The sequence below is a fragment of the Haplochromis burtoni genome, unplaced genomic scaffold (genome assembly GCF_018398535.1).
Source record: "Haplochromis burtoni strain Fernald_Lab_line unplaced genomic scaffold, NCSU_Asbu1 Contig_306, whole genome shotgun sequence".
Lineage (NCBI taxonomy): Eukaryota > Metazoa > Chordata > Actinopteri > Cichliformes > Cichlidae > Haplochromis > Haplochromis burtoni.
The window spans coordinates 454,873-474,683 of NW_024582667.1; the positions used below are offsets into that span (position 1 = coordinate 454,873).

General features: G+C 40.6%; 1 protein-coding gene across 5 annotated transcripts in view; it reads left to right on the forward strand.

Annotated features, from left to right (window-relative positions):
• The window catches only part of LOC102299565 (TOX high mobility group box family member 2), an 81,065-nt gene that overhangs the window by 55,478 nt on the left and 5,776 nt on the right, over positions 1-19,811 (forward strand). For 3 of the 5 annotated variants that reach the window (XM_042228118.1, XM_042228120.1, XM_042228121.1), the window contains 3 exons: positions 1,554-1,637; positions 2,020-2,283; positions 17,986-18,216. In XM_042228118.1, the coding sequence (XP_042084052.1) occupies positions 1,554-1,637; positions 2,020-2,283; positions 17,986-18,216 (579 nt within the window). The remainder of the gene's footprint in view (positions 1-1,553; positions 1,638-2,019; positions 2,284-17,985; positions 18,217-19,811) is intronic. The other 2 variants (XM_005946370.3, XM_005946372.3) reach the window with 1 other exon arrangement.

Below are 19,811 nucleotides of genomic sequence, written 5' to 3' on the forward strand. Positions count from 1 at the left end.
TGAACGCTATATTTCAAAAGCCGAAAAAAGAAAAGTTTATGCTCCACACTCTCCAATTTTTAATTAATCAAGAACAATTTTTTTAATAAAGATCCAAGAATTTCAGTGAAATAAAGGTTAGCACAATAACAGAAACAGCTGTGACTCAGTGGGGTCTCATGAATCGGGCTTGTTTGCACATACCCTCACAACGTTGGGTCCTGAGGCTGGATCAACACTTTGGGGATTGTTGTGCAGGGAGGGCTTTTACCCTGGGGTGCTGAGCTTAGGTGCGTTTTTTTTAATCGTCGAAGTGGGTGATAAATGTCACAGTAACATCCACATGAATGCCAAGACCCAAGGTTTCTTAGCAGAGCATTGCATTGAAACAAGACAGTCAGTGTCATTCACTTCACCTGTCTGCAGCTTTAATGCTGTCGCTGATCAGTGTGCAGTCAAGTCAGTTTTGTTTGTATTCTTAGTAAATTTAATCGGCAGCATTTGTCTGTTAAGCGTAATAAAAAATGACAACAATAATAAATGTAAGACAAGGAACAGACATTTGCACAACTTTTATCATGGGAAAAGAAATTGTCAGCGATAATATTTCTAAGCAAGCGCCAAACAATGCGAGCGAGTGTTGTGAGAAAGAGAAAATAGCACATCATCCCCTGATGGTAAACATACTCCCTTTTATTATTATTATTTTCTCCCTAATGATAGTTCACATTAGACAGACTTTTATCCTATCTTCAAGCACCAGTTCTGCTAGTGGGGACATTGTAGCTGTTCCTCAACATTTCTTGCCATTTGTTTGCTAAAAGTATTTGTTTGCAAGATGAATTGCTGCACTGGCAGGCGAGATGACAGCCTACACGAAGATGATATTGAATTGATTTCTGAAATGTTGCAGAACGGACTAGTTGATGTGTACCACGAGACATGAATAATAAAAATTCTATTAAAAAGCTCTTGAATGGCTGACAGTGGAATATTATTTGTGATGATTAATTTTCTTCAGTCATTATAAAGGGGAGTTGGCATCAGATTGCCTCTGACAAAATTGCTTTTCACTCCCTGGTGAATACCCTCTGTATGCTTTTTGAGAGCACAAAACCATATTTCTCAGCGCAATATTATGTCAAGATAGGCCCTGGAAAAGACATTTCTCATGTATCACCTTATTAGTGCCGTAAAATCTGTGCTGTTTTAACTGCTGGGGTCATTTGGCATATTCTGCATACATTTCACAATGACTCTGAGGTTTGACTAGTCCAGTTTTTTCCTTCCATTTCTAAAAATATGATTGGCATTATAATTACAAGCTTATAAAATAGCCTCTAAGTGACTGTCTGTCAGTGGCGTTTTTCAACGTAATGAATTTGATTAACTGTATCTTAAAGGCGTGCAGGCTGACAGTTTGTTTCTTCAAAGCTGTCAGGATTTCTGAATTATTCTGTGCAACATCTGTTGTCTAACTCTAATTAATTTGCGGCGTACATTTGCGTTGAATGATTTCTTTAACTTTTGCAAGTGCGACAAAAATTTGCATTTCTAATTAATTTTATTTTCAGCAAAACACACTGAATCGACTGCCGCAGTTCAGCGGTGTCTGGAAGTGTCTGCACAAACAACACGGAAACAACAGAAATCAGCAGGTGCATTTAAAAGCTAATTATGAAGCTTTTTATTTACTCAGGAGCGTCTTTTGTTAGCTGTTTCCTTCCCCGGATGATTACTCAAGTTTGTTTTGCCATTCAAATGCTTTCTAATAGCACTGAAAGGGTTTTATTGATATTGTAACTAACTATGACACTGCTTTGACATGCAGGTACATAAGCGCTCCGGGGCGGAAGGATCGCCCATAGACAAGACCTGTCCTTGCATTTTTCTTTGTGTTTGTTGATAGACTGTGTGCTAGGGGGAAAAAAACTGAAGTCTTATTGCGACTTTGTTCCCAAAATAAGTAAACGATCCTGTCTTCCCCTTTCCTCTTCATGCTCTTCTAAAAAACAGATTGCTTTTCTTCTGCTTTTTCAGAGCTACTCCAGTCAGGGCAGAGGCGGCAGTGGTGGCGGAGGAGGAGGAGCTGGGGATGAAGACTACGAGATCCCCCCCATCACACCGCCGAACCACGCCGACCCTTCTTTGCTCCACCTCATGGAGCACGAGTCAGGTTACCCCTTTCACTCCCTGCCACACAATGGCTTGCTCAACACCTACTCCTACCCCGAGCTGCCCGCACTCATGATGTCCAACATGCTGGGTCAGGAAACTCACCTCCTGTCTGGGCCTATGCACTCGGTGAGTACTTTTTTTTTTTTGTCCACCTTTTTAGCTGTGGCACTTTCTGCTCATGCAAGTCAAGCGCTGTGCCAGGCTATTAGTCTTTGTGGTCGGAGGATTGGAAGGTATCCAGCAAGTCAGCATAGAGAGCATTTCGTCTGAAGGTTTTACATGTTCTAGTCCTTTTAAGATTTTATGTGCTGCATCGAACAATATAAACATATATAAACTGTAAGGCCACAAAATAACCAACTCTTCTGCATGCTGATCATGTTTTTTCGTAATGGGAAAGCATTCTTCTATTAGAGTCATAATTAACTTGGTTCGAGGCCAAGGAAGCAGCGCTGAAGTCTGAGCAAGGCCAAAGTCTAAGCATAAATACAGAGAGCTGCCGTTTCCTTAACACCGAGACCACTGCAGCAGAACTTCTTTAATATCTGCACAGCTGCGCAAGTCAAAGATTTCATTGCCTCGAAAATGAGCCAAGAAGGGATGGAGAAACTCATTGTGGCGCGTTTTCTTTCGTTACAATCAGCAAATCCAAAAAGGAGAGGGGTAAGGATGAGTGGGTGGGGGAGGAGGGAGGGGATCCCTTGTCAGCTACTTTTTTTTATTTCAAAAGGACGCCAAGGACCTCCATTCTTCCCCTCAGTTAAAGGGACTTTCTCCCGTGTTAAACATGCTTCAGACTGAACATGTAAACACCCCCGGCGAACACATTCAAATGCTTTAATCATAGGATCGAATCAAATGAATTATAGATGGCCCGCGTGGTGAATTATTCAGCGTTATATACTTTCATCTGACATAAATATTACTTTTTTTTTCTCCGTGGCCTCCGTCATGAATATTTATGCTTTAATGTGAGCATCCGTGGCATTTATCCCCCGTTAATCAGGTCTTATGTGATTTTCAGAATCAAACCGCATAAGATGCAGACTCTTATTTTTTTTCCGTGGGTGGTAGCTGAGGCCTCCATTAAAGCCAGTCTTCAGGATTAGGTCACAATCCACTGGCTACTTTGCTGAATGTGCTCGGGTGCAGGAGGACGATGCCGCTGGCTCGAACGTCTGTCTGCTTTTTAGCGCGAGTGAACGCTCGAAACAAAGTGTTGATTAAGCTTTTAACATGAGAGCGCATACCCTGCGTCAAATGCGTGTGCACAGCACGTTTAAAGTTTATGTTATGTCCGTGTATGTATGTTCAATAAAGCCTCCAACCCCCTTTTTTTTGGCCGGCAACAATTTCGAAGCAAACAAAGAGGGAGTACCTGCCTCTTAAACAGCTTTTGTTTCACCTTTGCAATTATTTATTTTCAAATAGCCCTTCAGGGTAATGTTCCATTTTCTTATTTCACACCCCCTTTTCTCATAAATGAACCGTCATTGTAATAAATCACCGCACAAACAGAGACTTGCACACACTGTGAAAGGTCCAGAGATTTATGTAACACATTCATGTTTCCCACTTCCACATTTTAGTACTACTCTAGCAGAGGCTGGCTAATAATAGCTGCTATTAATATTTCTTGTTGCCTAGCAACCCCAGCAAGTAATAGCTTACTCTGGAAAAATAGATGACCGATAAGGAAGAAGGAGGAGGGGTGGTGGTGGTGGTGGTGGGGTTGGAATGGGAAGGGGGGGATTCAATTCATTTATTATCTCCTGGGACAAGAGGAGCTTATTTCTGAGGCTGAGGAATAGGAAAGTAGGCTGTATATGAGAAATATTTTAACGCAATTGGAGATGACGTTATTTTCATTTTGCTTCCATTAGGGATGTTTCATTTGATGTTTCCCCAGCAAAGTCAATTAACCTTAATTTCATACTGATAAAGGTATAATAAGGAAGATTGAATTTATGTCTGCTGCATGCTTAAAGAATAATAAGGGTGGATAGAAATAAGCTCTCAGTGTAACCAGGGGCAGCAATGAAGAGACAAGCCTTTACCTTTGTTGTATTGTATTGACAAAAACCTTACAATAAACTCACAAAATTGAAGGAGATAACTGGGAAAAACCAAAACGCTAATCATTCAACAGCCTTCTTTCACCACCGCCGCCGAAGCAAATAAAAAGTCGACAGCATTACCTTAAGGATACGCTTCTCTTCAGTAACAGCTATCCTTCACTGCACATTTAAAACCTCCTACAAGTACAAGCTCAGCTGGAGCAACAGATACGCTTCATCTCGAGGGATGTTGTTGCTGTTTTTTGTACAACATTTAGCCTAAGGCTAAAGCTCTGTAAACTTCTCGCTGCTTTGGGATTCGCTTTTTCAGCTCACATCGATCCTACAGCAAACAGAGTTAAATCATTACAGGATTGAGAGCAGTGGATTGACCATCACAGTGCTGCATGGGCACATACAGTAATTTTGCATCAGTTTGTCCTTGTAGCTGTAGTCTGTATTAATAATCTTGAGCTTTCTGACCGCTCGGAAGTCATTTCTCTTCAAAAGCCCTGTTTTTTTTTTTTTTCTTCCTTTAGTCAGACAAATTTCTTTTTTCCATCTAATTGTGATTCCACAGGCAGCTGAACTATTACAGTAGCTGGTGAATCAACGAGATGCGCAATGGATGTAGGGAACAAAAAAAAAATCTGTCAAATAGATGCATTGAATGTTTCAGATTCACTGATGTATGTTTTTGTTTTGTTTTGGGTTTTTTTCCATTTTTATTTTCATCTGTCAAATCCAGCACTTAGTTGAGATCCAGAAGTTGATCCTTTTTGCTGCGGTTGCGTGTTGTTCATCATAGCAGTTCTCAACTGCCAGTTTTGACCCATTTCTTAGACTTAAAATTACACCTTTTACAGGAACTCCAACAAGAAGCAGCATCAACACTGCTGTTATAAAAGACAGAGCTGTCTATCAGCGAAGCTCCTACATTCTCAAAACTCCTCCTCACACCGCTGACCTAGTCTGTCAGCTTCTCTGAACCGAGCCAAGTCTTGGATGACTGGATACTGTGAAATGTAACATGCTGTCGTGCGAATGCTCATTGCTGAGGGAGAATCCCTGTCTCATCCTCAGCTGCCAGCATTTCTGCCACTTGGTGGAGAGGTGGCACCCAGGGGTCCCGTGTTCAACAAGCGCCCTGATCATTCAGGTCTGGCTGATGGCACAGTGGCGCAGGGGAGAAGGAGGGGCTGGGGAGGCGGGGGGGTTGCAGGCAAGGTCAGTCTCTTATAAAAAAATTAAAGCAAGAGGGACCCTCACTGGGAGGCGGTAATGAGAGGTCGAGGAGGAGTTTGTACAGCGGCCCCAACGTGGAGCCTTGAGGGGGGGGGCACTGTGTTTAAATATTCAAACAGAGCATGAGGCCCTGTCTCATTACTAGTGTAATGAGGCCAGTTACAGAGCAGGAAAACCCCTGCCACCAAAAAGAAAAAAAAACACTGGCCAATTTCACAAGTTTCTTACACACATCCAGCCACATGACTCCAGCCAGGAATTGTGTAGAGCTTTGATAAATATGTGGTTCTAGTTTAATATCTCTGGCACAGCGATGTGTGACTAACAGGCCAGTTTTGACCCTCTGCTGACAGGTTGATGTTGATATCACGGACAAGTTGTCAGTCGGAGTTGTTTTGGTTGGTTGGTCTGTTCATTTTTGGTGGCTTGTGCATAGAAAACTACAGCAAGCTCAGCATTCACTTTCATATTTAGCCATCTTGATTGAACATAAGCATTAATTTTAAGATGCAGTGCATCCAATAAAAGGTCTTACTTTAGTGCAGTTAAAGGTGTCTTCACATCATAAGTAGATCGTGTTTGCACCCTGCTACTATTTGTGCAGCATGTGGGTGCTCGGTATATATGTGTGTGTTGACCATGTGCGTGTATATATAGATATATGTGCGTGTGTCTTTGTTTGCCTTTGTCTCCAGAAAAAGTAGAAGAGTAAGCTGCAAGGTTAGGTTGGCTTGGCTTAATTTGATTTTGTTTAATCTGGAGAAAGAAATTCACTTGCACCGCTTGGCATTTGCGACAAGGAACGGCTACGGAAAGGCCACAACTGTTTTAGGGCGGTGACATAAAAATCGTATTGACAGCTGTGGTTATGGAGAGTGCATGGATGTAAGATGAAGCTATTGAGCTATCGAAGAGATCAAAGTGAGTTAAAATAAAGTGCACACGGTCATGTTTGAGATATTTAGGATATTCGGAGATGCTGAGTTTACAGAAAGTGTTCATAGTAGAATCTGTTTGTTGAGTACTTAGGGTGAAGTGCAAGGTGTCAGTCTTTCCTTTGTCCACTATTTAAGTAGATTTATCTAAAATATTTTCTCAATATTCGGAGTTGGGTTTGACATGACATGCTCAGTGAAGCTGGATTTTTTTTCCTTTTAAATTGAAACAGCCATCTTTTTTCCATCGTAGGTTTTTTAAGACATATCTCATATGACCCGCTTGCTCTGCTGCCTTTCACTGGAATAGATATGACATCTTGGTGACGTTCCCAGATAAATCACTTTTGGAACAGTAGAAATATTTTCTGTTGCGGCTTTCTATTTCACAAAAAAAAAAAAAAAAAAATTGAGAGAGGAAAAAAGAAAGAAAAAAAAGACAGATGCCCTTCAGTGCTACACTCCACAACAGGGGTGAACAATGTGTCTTGTAGCTGTCAAAAGAAATGACGGCAAGATAATTGGTGGGGCATTCCCGTTTCGTTTAAACCGAGACAAGTAGGCTTCAAAATAGAATCGGGCTTTTTAAAAAAGTAAAGCTTTGTTTTGCGCTGCTCATTATGCAGGGTTCAAAATGGAGTAATGAAGATGGGCATTAACGGATTGAGCTTTAAAAACAAATGCACATTCATTGGGGCTCATGAATATTCATGCCGCTAATTCAAATAACCTTAGGCAACTGTTACATCTAATGAATATTTAAAACAGCTTGGTCACAGAGATTTGAACACTGCATTATATCTGACTTTCTAGGATCATCGTGTACAAGAGTAAACAATTAGTAATGCCAAAAACAGATTCCAGCGGTGATGAAAATACGTCTGGGAAACAGTGTCCCGTGTTGTCACATTAGTTACAGGCCGTTGGCACTCCGAAGGCGAGCGCGATGCCATGCGACGGTGTGAAAAATTGTAAATAATCATAATAATTGGTGAAATGATTTGTTGATTAATCGGGGAGCGTAATCAACAAAATTATTAAGTGGAGCAATTTTGAAATCATAATCAGTTATCACGCAAAAATGCTGCAAATGTGAGATTGTGTTGATTTTCACCTGTTGTGCTTGGGAATCGAACAGGTTCAATGTATTATTCGGACACCGAACCAGTCATCAGATAAAAAAAGTGATATGCTTATTTAGATATGTATGATAAAGAGAGAAAAGTCTTTGTTTTGGGGGGTTTAATCATCATAAAACAAATTAAAATGATCATAAACCTTTCGAGCTCGCTCAGTCAGGAAGGTAGAGTTAGCCGAGCGCGGGGAAAAAAGCTGCACCTGGCACAGTGGGCCCTCAGGCGACACGAGGGTTGACTAAACATGTTTATGTTTACCGCCTGGCGCCCTTACATGTTACAAGTCAGAGAATCCCATGCTGGCCACTTAAAAGAGGGCCTTCCTATGAGGGGATCAGTGTGGTGACTCGTCCTCGCCACCACCGCGACGCTAATTAGGCCCACCGCAAAGCCAGCCTGTGGGGATAATGTCCCATTATTAGAGTCATTTGTTTCAATTAACCGCTCTGTGATTCTACAATAGCACTGCGCAGCCCAGCGCAAAGAAGCCATTACTCTCGCCCAGGGAACCAATGAGGTCTGGGACGAGAGCGTTTGTAAGAAGGTTACGGATACCTGCCGCTGCCAGCAGTCGTGCTGTCGTGCTCCGCATTTAGCCCAGTCTCTGATGAGTTGTTTGAGCCCTGGGAGAGTGGAAAAAACTCCTTATTCAAATCTTTTTCTAGAGCTTTTAAAGACTGTTTCTGACTATGCTGCTTCTGAAAACGTGTGATTTTTGCTTCTGTGCATTTGACTGAGAACTGATTGAAGATTTGTTGAAGGATTGTTGACTTAAGCATAAACCGCTGAAAACTATAGGCTGTTCACGTACCCCTTTACAAGCTGAGAGCTTTGTGGTTGACTGAATTACTATTCTGCTACTGTATACTTATGGTCTTTAAGTCATTTTTAGACTGCAATCAAGTTACTTTCAGAACACGAGGCTCTCTTTTTCTTTCCATTTCATGCATTACTCTTGTTAGTCTTGTTACTTTTGTAAATTCAAAGACTGCGTTCGTGCATTTTAATTCCACCAGTGGACAAAGAAGGCAGATTGCTTTGATAATTCCCGCTGCTTTAAATGGGAATTGTGAAATGACAATTAGTCTGGTGCCTTTGCGGCCAACAAAAAGCAAACCCTTGATAAAAGCTGTTTGTGCACTTGCATGGTGCCTGTTGTTGGTCACAGCTGGAGGCCACCACTTACAGGGTGCAAAGAGAGATTATGAGAGAGATTATGACTGTGATTTCTAGCTGGTGTAAGAGGCACAACTTTGAGAAAGTCTGTTTGTATAAATGGCTTTGATAACCATCCAAGTGATTCTTCAAGCAGCTAAACCAGGTGAATTATGTCTACAAGAATTAACTCATTCCTTGTAACATCACTCTTTTCTTGTCATTTGCATAAGATATTATCTTTTAATCAGCCAGACGCTTTTCTGAAAAAAACACCTAGGTGTTTTCGTGCATTTAACAGCACAAGTACAAAGACACTTATCAACTCCAAATGCTTCAAAATGCAATGTTTTAGAGCACTTTTCGGTCCTTTCAGCTCTAGATAATGGAAACTTCGATTGATACCAAGAGGTTGCTGCCCTGTGATGCCTCTGTTGCCAGGCTCTCTCATTGGCTTTCTCCCCCCGCTGCGCAGATGTTTACAAAGAGACATCACCAGCTCACATTAAAGGGTTCAAGTTGTCCCCTCAGGCTGTTGCTATGGAAATAACCCTGCTACGGTCGCTCATTCATGTTTGATTAATTGTTTTTTCCTTTCTGTGCTGTTGCCTCTACAAAGACCTCATCATGGGAACATATCATCTCGAAAACAAACAATAGGAAAAGATGAATATGTTCAAATCTGCTCTATTTGGACTTGCAGATGCACTCTCTTCCTGCTTTGACATTTTGTGGATGTGGTGATAAAAGTCGAGTAACTGCATTAGCATTGTATTAACACTGATAAAGCTCGCTTGTGAAGCCACGCAATCATACAGATATATTTTTTATTTCGTTCCCCAGACTTACCTGGACAGAAGATAAGCTTTTTTTTCTTTTGCCTTTTTCTCCTCTTAAATTGCACTGTGTAGCGCTGAGATACAGCAACCCACTGGGGCCAATTAGGATGCCAGCAGAGCCAGGAAGTGCATAGCAGATGCTTTTGCCACTATTTATTAAAATCCAATCTGCGGGGGCCCCTCCAACAGCTCGTTAAACTACCGTTAATCTAATTAGCTCTCACTTGCCACTGTTTTCACCACATTACCAAATACAAGGGCCTCGACTTTGCAATTTAGGCTGATTAAGTAGGTCCAGTGCTGTTAGGCAGAGCTTGTAGGGAGGAGCTTCTCAGAGCTGTCAGTCATTCTCCCGAGTCAGATAAATCATGCAGCTTAGTTCAGCAATGGCTTTGGATTTAAAGTATCAGCAATAGGAATGTTAGTTGAAATCAAATCCACATTGCAGCCCAAAACTGTAGAAATACTCCATCATAATGACCCTGTGTATTTGTAATGGCATGGTACCAAAACTGGATACAAATTCCATAATGGCTTCTTTATGTATATATAGATATATGTATATATGTATATATCTATATATCAGGTCTATGCGATTCTGCTAACATCCTTTCATGTCTCCTAGATCAAGATCACGAATGTGCACTTCCGGTTCATTATTGTTTAGGCCAGGCTGTATTTTTTATTTGATGAGTGCTGCTCTCTGGACGAGTGCCTGGTTCCACTCAGAGATCTTTGCAGCGGCTTTGACATGCAGTCCTGCTTATTGCTTACAGATGGGCAGTCTGACATAGAGCTGTAATTGCTTCCAGATGAGGAGGGCACTGCATATATTTTAAGACCTATTTTAACCTATCAAGTCTTCATCCTGAGCTGGATGTGGGGAATACAGAGAAACCAGGCTAACACGGCGTTTGGTAGCGTAAGATAAGAGGAATTTGTGTTAACCTGTATCCAAAGTTGACTATGACATGTTGTGTATCATTCAACCTGTGTGGGGAAAAAAAAAGTTTAACGATCATCTGGAATTTTGGATGCCAGTCCTGGTATTTACAGTCACTTTTAATTTAAAGAGGACTGACGCGTTCAGATGTGTTTACATTCTCATGTTGCCTGCCAGCATTTTCTGAGACAACGGGCCTGACTGCATCATGTGCAGGTGCACTTTCAAATGATAGCTGAAAATGATATCTAAATAATGACTAAGAGCATGTTATAAAATTAAAAAAAAACAAAACAGCAAAATTACAGAAACTTAACAAAGACTTGCTTATGTTTTACGTGCGTTTTACACAATTGCTATTACAGATGTTTGGCACAATAGATTTTTGCACTTCTACAGCATCTATAAGAGCTCATTTTTGTCTTATTGCCCTGAGTTCCAGCTTGTGGTGAAAATTACAGGAAAAGAAATTATATATAGCATCTTGAAATCACATTATTCTCACTACTGGTGCTTTAACTGTGACTATTTATCTATTTATTAACCCAGAAAGGCTTAAGTGTCTGCAACCGCCACACTAAGCTGTGCAGCTCTTCACTGAGCTACTGTGAAGAGGTCCGCGTTTGTTTTGCTGAAAGATGTATTCCACTGTAGTGCAATCTAAATATATTATTGAATTTCCTTCATTGTTTATTAAATTTAAGGCTGTGGTTATTAACAGTGGATCCTACGAGCACTTGTGTGTAATAGTGGTCGGTCATGGTAATGAACTCAATGAGAATTATCTACACATTCTACTCCCATCAGGTCTGTGAATCATATTTCAGGTGTTTTCCAAAACAAACAATCAAAAAAAAACAATAAACACACATTTCCTACACAAAACCAAAAGCCAAACATTCAAGGTTAGCCAATAAAGAGCCAGATAGCAGTTGGTGAGGAGCCAAACTGAGAGGAAAACAAGGAAATGTTGGATTGAAATTCGTCAGATGGACATTAGAGCAACACCAGTAATGAAAAATGTTGCTGTGCCACATTTCCTGTAAGTGTGAAAGAGGAAAGCGGTTTGCTTCAGACTCGCTGTGTTTACAGCTTGTGTCCGCTGCCCCCATGTGATCAAAAAAAAGAAAAAAAATAGTTAGTGCAGGTTGAAGAACGAACCGTTGGGTTTAATCTGCTATTACTCTGCAATCACCACTTTGAACAACAGTCACAGACAGTTTACGCAAATTGCATCTGCAATCGCTTCATCATTTGCTACTTCCCTGTGTATCAAAAACGCAGCAGTTGATTGTACAATGAAAAGTGAATTGGGGATTGCAGCCATTTATATGTCATCGTTCTGCATCATCACTGAGAAGTGTAGAGCGTAAGTGTTGGAGAACCTTTAAAATACGACAGAAAGTAGTGCGCGCATCAGGGATGTCGCATTTCTTTCCATTGTGGGAATTTGTGATGCAGATAGGTGAAGAAACAGTTTACATTCAGATTTCCAGTAAATAGCCACATCCTCAGTTTTGCTTCATCCGGCACTTCTTGCCTCTTTCAAAGTGTACTTTATTCTGGAGATAACATTAAGGTGCTAATCTGTATCGGGAAAACAATGTTAGATGATTTGTTATTGAGACGTCGGCTTGTTAAATCTGCTTTTACAGTCCTCGGCCAAAGCTTATTTCACTACCGGCTTTCGATTGATGTTCTTAAACTGCAGATTTAAAAACCCTCTCATAGTCTGTTGCTCATTCTCCGGGCCACTGCACACTCACTGCAAAAAAAAAAGCATGTAAAAATAGGTTTTTATCTTCTTCTTCTTCTTTGAGCTACTGTGTAGATCAAACTGTGTAACACACTCAAAACCAATAGCGTGTGTGTGTGTGTGTGTGTGTGTGTGTGTGCATCTATGAAACAAGGTGTGTAGATTTTGCAAGTGCATGGCATTCATTTTGATTTAGCGCTGTGCCCAGTATTTGCTTTTGTATAACAGTCATCATTGTATCACCTTAGAGTAGTTCCTGTTTGTTTTTATGGCCTTTCAAAGCTGATACATTATGCAGCACTCTCCACTTTGCTGTTCACTGTATATGATAATGACTATGATAAGAAGACTGTGATTGGAGAAAGACTTTTATACACTCTCATGCTATTATCGGATTTTATTGTCTAATTTTCATCTGTCTTAAGCTTTGTCAGTCACCGCGCGTGCACACAGTCCTCGTTGCGAGTCTTCTTCTTTTTATATCTTTTCACTCCTTCTGTTTTCTTTAGATCGACTCTTCTTTTCTTTTGCATCTCACTTTCTTCACTATTCCCCAAATCCACCTCCACCCCTCTCTCTCTCTCTTTGCTGTTTTGATAGTGACGCAGTTACCAGGCTGTCAATTCTAATCTTGTCTTGCCAGTGCAGTGCTGTCCATTCAGAATCACAGCTACCCCTCCTTTTCCTTATCTCTCTCTCTTCACCTACCACCCCTTCCATCTCTCTCTCTCTCTCTCTCTTTCCATCACTATCTCTCTCGCCCTCTCTCTCTCTCCATCACTATCTCTCTCGCTCTCAGACAACAGAAATGCTGATGGGATGAGCAAGCTAAGGCTGACGCTATAGTTCAATCTTTTCCTGGTAAACTAGAAAGCTGTGTTGGAAATAAATTTAGTCTCTGCTGCTGTGTACAGGACACGATGTTTTTTACCTAAGACATCCGCGTGCTGTTTCTGGTCGACCCCCTAATTGCAGTCTTTAAAAGCTTTTTTACCATCAGTGTATGTCTGCTCTGTGAATGTGCATTGTGTCCTCTTGCATGGAGAAAATTGGCAGGCAATTACTTAACTTTAAAAAAATGTTATTAAACGCACTCATCAGCCAATCTGTTAGGTACACCCTGCAGGTTGAACTTCCCTTTGCCTTCAGAGCTACTTTTATTCTTTATCCCAAGGGTGCTCTGTTGGATTGAAATCTGGTGACTGCGGTGGCCTCTTGAGTGCAGTGAATTCACTGTCATGATCAACAAACCAGGTTTGTGACATTGTCCATTATCCTGCTGGAAGCAGCCATCAGAAGATGGGTACACTGTGGTCATAAAGGGAAGAACATAGTCAGCAACAATACTTGACAGTGACATTTAGGTGATGCTCAGCTGATATTAAGAGGCCCAGAGCATGCTGAGACAATATCCCTAACACCACCACCACCACCATACTGAACTGTTGATACAAGACAGAAATTAAGACTCGTCAGTGTCTTCCAGTCTTCTGCTGCCCAGGTTTGGTCTCGTCTGCTTCAAGATTCCATGTGTTGTGCTTTCAGAGATTCTGCATGCCTTGGTTGCGAAGAGTGCTTGTTTTGAATTATCAGCTTGAAGCAGTCTGGCCGTTCTCCTCCGACCTCTGACATCAACGAGGCATTTTCGCCCACCGGATATTTTTTTGGACTATTTACCGTGAACGTTAGAGATGGTTGTGTGGGAAAATCCCAGTAGATCAACAGTTTCTGAAATACTTAAATAAACCTGTCTGGTCTGGCCTGTCTGTAATGTGAATGCCGGATTTTATATGTAAATGCCAAAGACATCATGGTAAATTGTTACAGGTGGATTTGCTTTGGTACTTTTTTCCACAGTTTGTTATTTACACGTTTTACATTTTTATGTAAAACATGTGAGTGATTTACTTTGCGAGCTACAATTAGAAGATAAGCCAAAGGAGACCTCTGCACTGCTGCAGTGAATTTAACTGTTGTGGCTGCACTGAATCCATCCAGCACTGTAAATATAAATACTTATTAAACAAGAAGGCCTGTGTTTAAACTAAAGTTACAGCTTCAGATTATGAGGGGTTGAGTTTTCCCTCTCATTTCCCTTTGTGTTTCAAAATGATAAAAAATAAAAATGATGGCTAAATAAATTGGTAAATAACATGGCATCATATGTTAAGCTAGCTTTAGCACAATATAAGTGATGCAAGACAAGAAACAAATATCAGTCACGTTAAAATCTGTCTGTTGTAAGCATATAATAAAAAGAGTTTCAAGTTTTGACATTTTGCATAGAGAGTCCATCTTGCAAGAGCACAAGATACCAGTCTTCTCAGTAGCAGTATCAGAAAATAGACCAGAATGCACTGGAGCCACGAGATGTTGCATTATGAATAAGGGATGTGACTGTCTCTTTTTCTCAACTGACAACAACAGCTGTCATAATCATTACTGTTCACTGCACCTGCACGAGAGAACCCAGCAAAATAAGCTTGATATTGTGTAGTTGGCTGTGTGGTGGGTAAGTGTTTATCCAGCGTCGATAGTTTGCAGGGCCAGAAAGAAAAAACTATAGTGATGAATATGGCTGCGATCACTTTTTCACTTTCTCATTTGAAAGATATTTCGTTTTACAGAAGACTGTGTCGGTTAATGAGACTGGTCTTCTTAAATATAAAGTCAAAGCTGTGGAGTTTTCTCTTAATAGGTGTTCAGGGCTCGAGTGTGAGGAAACCAGGCAGAGCGCATTAAAACAAAAAGATTATTTAGCAGGCAAAATGACAGGCCAGTGGGCCTAGTTTAATATTCTAATACAAAGTGTTTCTCTGTGGTACTTTGTTAAAAAGATCCGATGTTAAATTGCCTTTTTTGCAGAGAAGTTTACATTAAGTTGTTTTTTTTTAATACATATATATTTATATATAAAGGTAATCTCATAAATGAAGGAAACCACTTTCACAATTAGATTTAGATGAAACATGCTGAAGAAAGATGAGAACAAATTAATCATCTGAGGGGGTGATTTTTTTTTTCCTGCTTATTTTTCTGGGAGAAAATTATTAATACTGTGCAGAGTGAGCAGTTTTCACTTACTGTTGTCTCTTTAGAAGTATGTGAGCCATCTTTATTAATCTTTCAGAGTCACTGTCAGCTTTTTACTGTATATACTTGAGCTGAGAACATGAATCTCTGATTATAAGACGTGGAAATAAAGAAAGAAATGAAAGAATACGCCCTTTATTCTCCTGGTTGATTGCATTCTGCTGTGGGCTGTTGTGTGTCATCATTCTTTCCTCTGTATGAATACATGTGAATTTTCCTGGCGATTATTTAGCCTTCTTCTTCTTCTTTTTTATGTTTTGTCATTCCATTAGCTCTACCTTCAGTTTATTCTATTTTCACTTCAAAGGCTTGGGTGGAACAGATGTCGTTTCAAATGCCTGTCTTCTGCCTCATTGCCTAAAAGTGAGGGATGATTATTTTTTAATGAAACCGCACACACTCGCACGGGGGGGAAAAAAAGAATATTACCTGTAAGCTGTGAAATAGACAAGCAATACTTTCACATCATCCTGAATGGGGAACATTCATTCATTTCACACCACAAAGGCCATTTTGAAGTTTTCCTTAGCTGCCAAATGTGCTCCTGGACCTTGAATTTTGATTAGTTAATTTCATGCTGTGTGGAATACAGTATGTTGTTTGGCAAATGCCTCGCTAAAAACAATGCAGTTTTCAAAGGCAGTCGTTTCTTGTTTTCCAATCGACGGTGAAAGGGGAAAACACGGCCTTTGCTTAATCTAGTGATAAGTATGCATTGAATGGAAATGAACGTCCTAAAGTTGCTGTTCGATACTCACGTGGGGACAAATCTTTTTTCACGGTTTGCACCCACACTGAGCTTTACCACTGAACCCCCTGGATGAGTGGATTATGAAAGCAAACATTCAAAGATGGTTAGAAGTTTTTTTAAAAATGCAACATGATTAAACAGGAACTTGGCCTTGGAGATGATGCGCGTTTGCCAAAATAGAGAAGAATTCGCTGTCACTTCCCTCAGAGCTCTTAACAACGTTTGAGTAACTCGGCGTAACCCGACAACCGCAACGAGTGCACATCAGCATCTTTCATTTGACTTAATACCAATGTATATCATCATATATTCCGCATGTCATTATTTCTATGATATGGATGGAAATTAGATTGTTTTTTTTTCTGCCTTTAGAGCAACCAGGAAATCAGGTTAACTGATGTTTCACTGCTACTAATGGCAACATCAAGCCATCACTTTTTCTTCACCGTCTCTTTCTCCCTCTCTCTCCTGGCTCCCTCTCCCGTCTCCGTTCATCTCCGTAAAGAAGGCAATTTCCATATAGAATCACATCCAGCATCAGGTGACCTGGATTTGACTCCCAGTCAAAGCCCTGCATGGAAAATGAGAATGTATTCATGTGTATTGGATCAAGTACATCACACAGATGTGAACAGTTTTGCCTCCTGAAAATGTCGAGAGATTGCAGTGTATTATTGTTGACAAACTGGGTGTGTGGAAAATTCCCTCTCTGCTGGTTTCCTGAAAACATGCCATTATTTCTGGTACACTTGAAAGAAGCATTTTTTTAAAAAAGGAGGAAAAAAGGAAAATATAAAATATCTATTAATTCTGCAGCCATTAATTTAAGCAACTAGTGACATTTTGCAAACTTACTGGGAAATGTCCCTATAACCCAAACCTGCTTAAATTAAACTGGAACTAAGATTACTGTATTTATCACATAGCTGCATTTAAATCTAAAATCCTGAAGGCACCACAAACAAGGCAAGAGGTCAAGTTCAGTGAGTTTAGTGGAGATGTAGATGTCTGCCTTCCTCCACCTGTCAGTCAAAGTGAACACACCCTGAACTTTACACCTTAACGTTCACAAGGTTGAGTGGAACTGTAAATCCTCCCACTCAGCTAAGTGGCTAATTAGCTATAGAGACCAAAACCATCTTTTTACAGCTGTTTAACCCTCAGAGGTAAAAAGCTGATGTGGAGTTGTCGTCACACTATTAGGTAGGCTGGCATCCGGGTTGCCAGACAGGCAAAAGGTTCGACTTAATAGTTCAAGAAGGAAGTCATGTGGGATTTTCACATTTATATCAGTAGGTATCACTGGCAGTATTTTATTTATGCTGAAAAGTAAATAACACAGGAATCTAACCAGCTATTTTTTTTCACATATCCAATTTGGGGTCACTTCAGCTGTCATAGGGTGAAAAGCAGGGTACATCCTGAGCAAGTCACCAGTCTGTTGCAGGGTTAACACAAAGAGATGCTCATATTCACAGCTAAGGCCAATCTAGAATTGTTCATTAGCCTAACCCATGCCTACCTGGAGAGAAGACATGCAACGCCCACACAGAAAGGCCCCAGCTGGTCAGTGGATCCAAATCCAGGACCATGCTGTGAGGCAACAGTGCTGCTAAGCACCTGACTGTGCTTCCCACAAGAATCTGTGTAGATCAGTTTGGACACTAAAAGTACCGCCGTTTTTTGCACGTTTTGGTTGCTACTGAAATTTAGTCCAACTTTCTCTAAAATTGTGCAAAATTGTATGTTTGTGCATAACCTACATATACTGTACATGATGCCCTGGAAAAACTAGAGTATCTTGTCCAACCAATGCATCGGGCACATAAAACTTCTTTCTGCGGTAACTGAAATTATGAAGTGATTTATGACGGTTTCCTTGTCTCTCTTTCTCCCCATCCATTTCTTCTGTCTTCAGATAAGCAGTGAGAAGCGACCCTCAGCAGAAATGATGAAGCCCAAACCCAAACCTCAAAAGAAGAAGAAGAAGAAGGACCCCAACGAGCCACAGAAACCCGTGTCTGCATATGCGCTCTTCTTCAGAGACACCCAAGCAGCCATCAAGGGCCAAAACCCAAATGCTACCTTCGGGGACGTGTCCAAGATCGTGGCCTCCATGTGGGACAGCCTAGGCGAAGAACAGAAGCAGGTAAAAACTATTTCGTGTAGGTGCAGAAGGTTTAAAACAACATGCTGTGCAAAAGTCTAGGCACCAAAATGAGCTTTCCAGATGGGAGCACGCACAGTGTGCAATGACGCAAACACGCGTACACATTTTGATTGCGGTCGCTCCAGTAGATGGCGCATGTGCTGCAGCAGAGGCAGGCAGCCTTTCGTTGGCATTATCTGCCGTGTAATTACCAGAACATTGCTGTGAGATACAGCTCACCTTAATGAGCTAGTTCTTCTCTTTCCAAAGATAATCCATCCGTTTATCCCCACTCCCCTGACTCTCATTAAAATGATTTTCTTTCTAAATTTAATTCTACCAAAGGGAAGGAAGCGGAGGGAGGGGGAGTGTTCTCTGCAACAACAGCCATAAAACAGTCTGAGACTAACAAAGTAGGACATTTTATAGGCAGGAAATGGTCAGTATGGGAAAAATATAAACATGCCTGGGGAGATTTAAAGAGTCTAGGACTGATAATGTTATGCAGGAGGTAAATACACACATACTCACGCGCTCGCGCACCTCTGCAAAAGCAAGCAATCACATGTGAATGTGATTACTATCAAAGCCATCTATCTTAGCAGTGTAGTGTCCATAGAAAGTGAAAACGGCTTTTCCAGAAATAAAACAGAAAAATTGAAACTCATCTTTGCCAAAAAAAAAAACTCCCACAAAGCGCTAGGCCAAGGTAGTGTCCCATTTCCTCTGTCCCACCAGCCTCCACAATATGTATCTTCATTGGCCCTCTGACAAGCTGGAATGTGTGAAGTTCTCATTTCCACTCTCTTTATTTATATCTCTCGCCTTCTATTTTGATCCTGCCTAGAATACAGAATTAGTGAGCTCCCTCCACTATCGACTCATCCTTGGATTGAGCTGAAGGGCATCTTGGCTATCCAGGAGGAGCAATCTATTGTTTTTTTCTCTCTATTCGACATGATCTCTAGTTTCAGTTCAGCAGTAATAGGTGGGAAGTAATACTGATGACAGATATAGACGGCCATCACTTTATTTTTCGTGGGTTTTCACCTGCAAGAGAAATCGCAGTTGTTAGCTGTTAATTAAATCGTCTGTTTCATGGGATGAACAAAGTGTAATTTTAGGAAAGGATGTAAAAGAGTTCAGACAGTGTAGCTTCTAGACTAGCTTAGTGCTTTACCAGTGTACATCAATCACATAAAAAGATTTCAAATTCCTGCATTGTGGCTTGTTTTCAGAAAACTTTTAAGATTATTAAAGTTTCAGGTCCTTTGCTGAATGAATAGACGTGTTTGTGCAAAACATTTAGAAAAGTATCATTTTGATATCAGTAAATGTGTTCATACCGGCTCCAGTACTGCAACAACAGTAGAGTATATAAACACATTTTTTTCCTACTAAGAAGGATTTTTCTCTATCTTTTCTTTTTGTTTTGCATAATAGACATAATTTTGCCTCATAGCCCTTATAGTTAATAGCACCATTTTCCATCATGGTGTTGCATCCTACACAGACACTCATCATTACATATATATATGTGTGTGTATATATATATATATATATATATACACACCTATATATGCTGGCAGAAAATA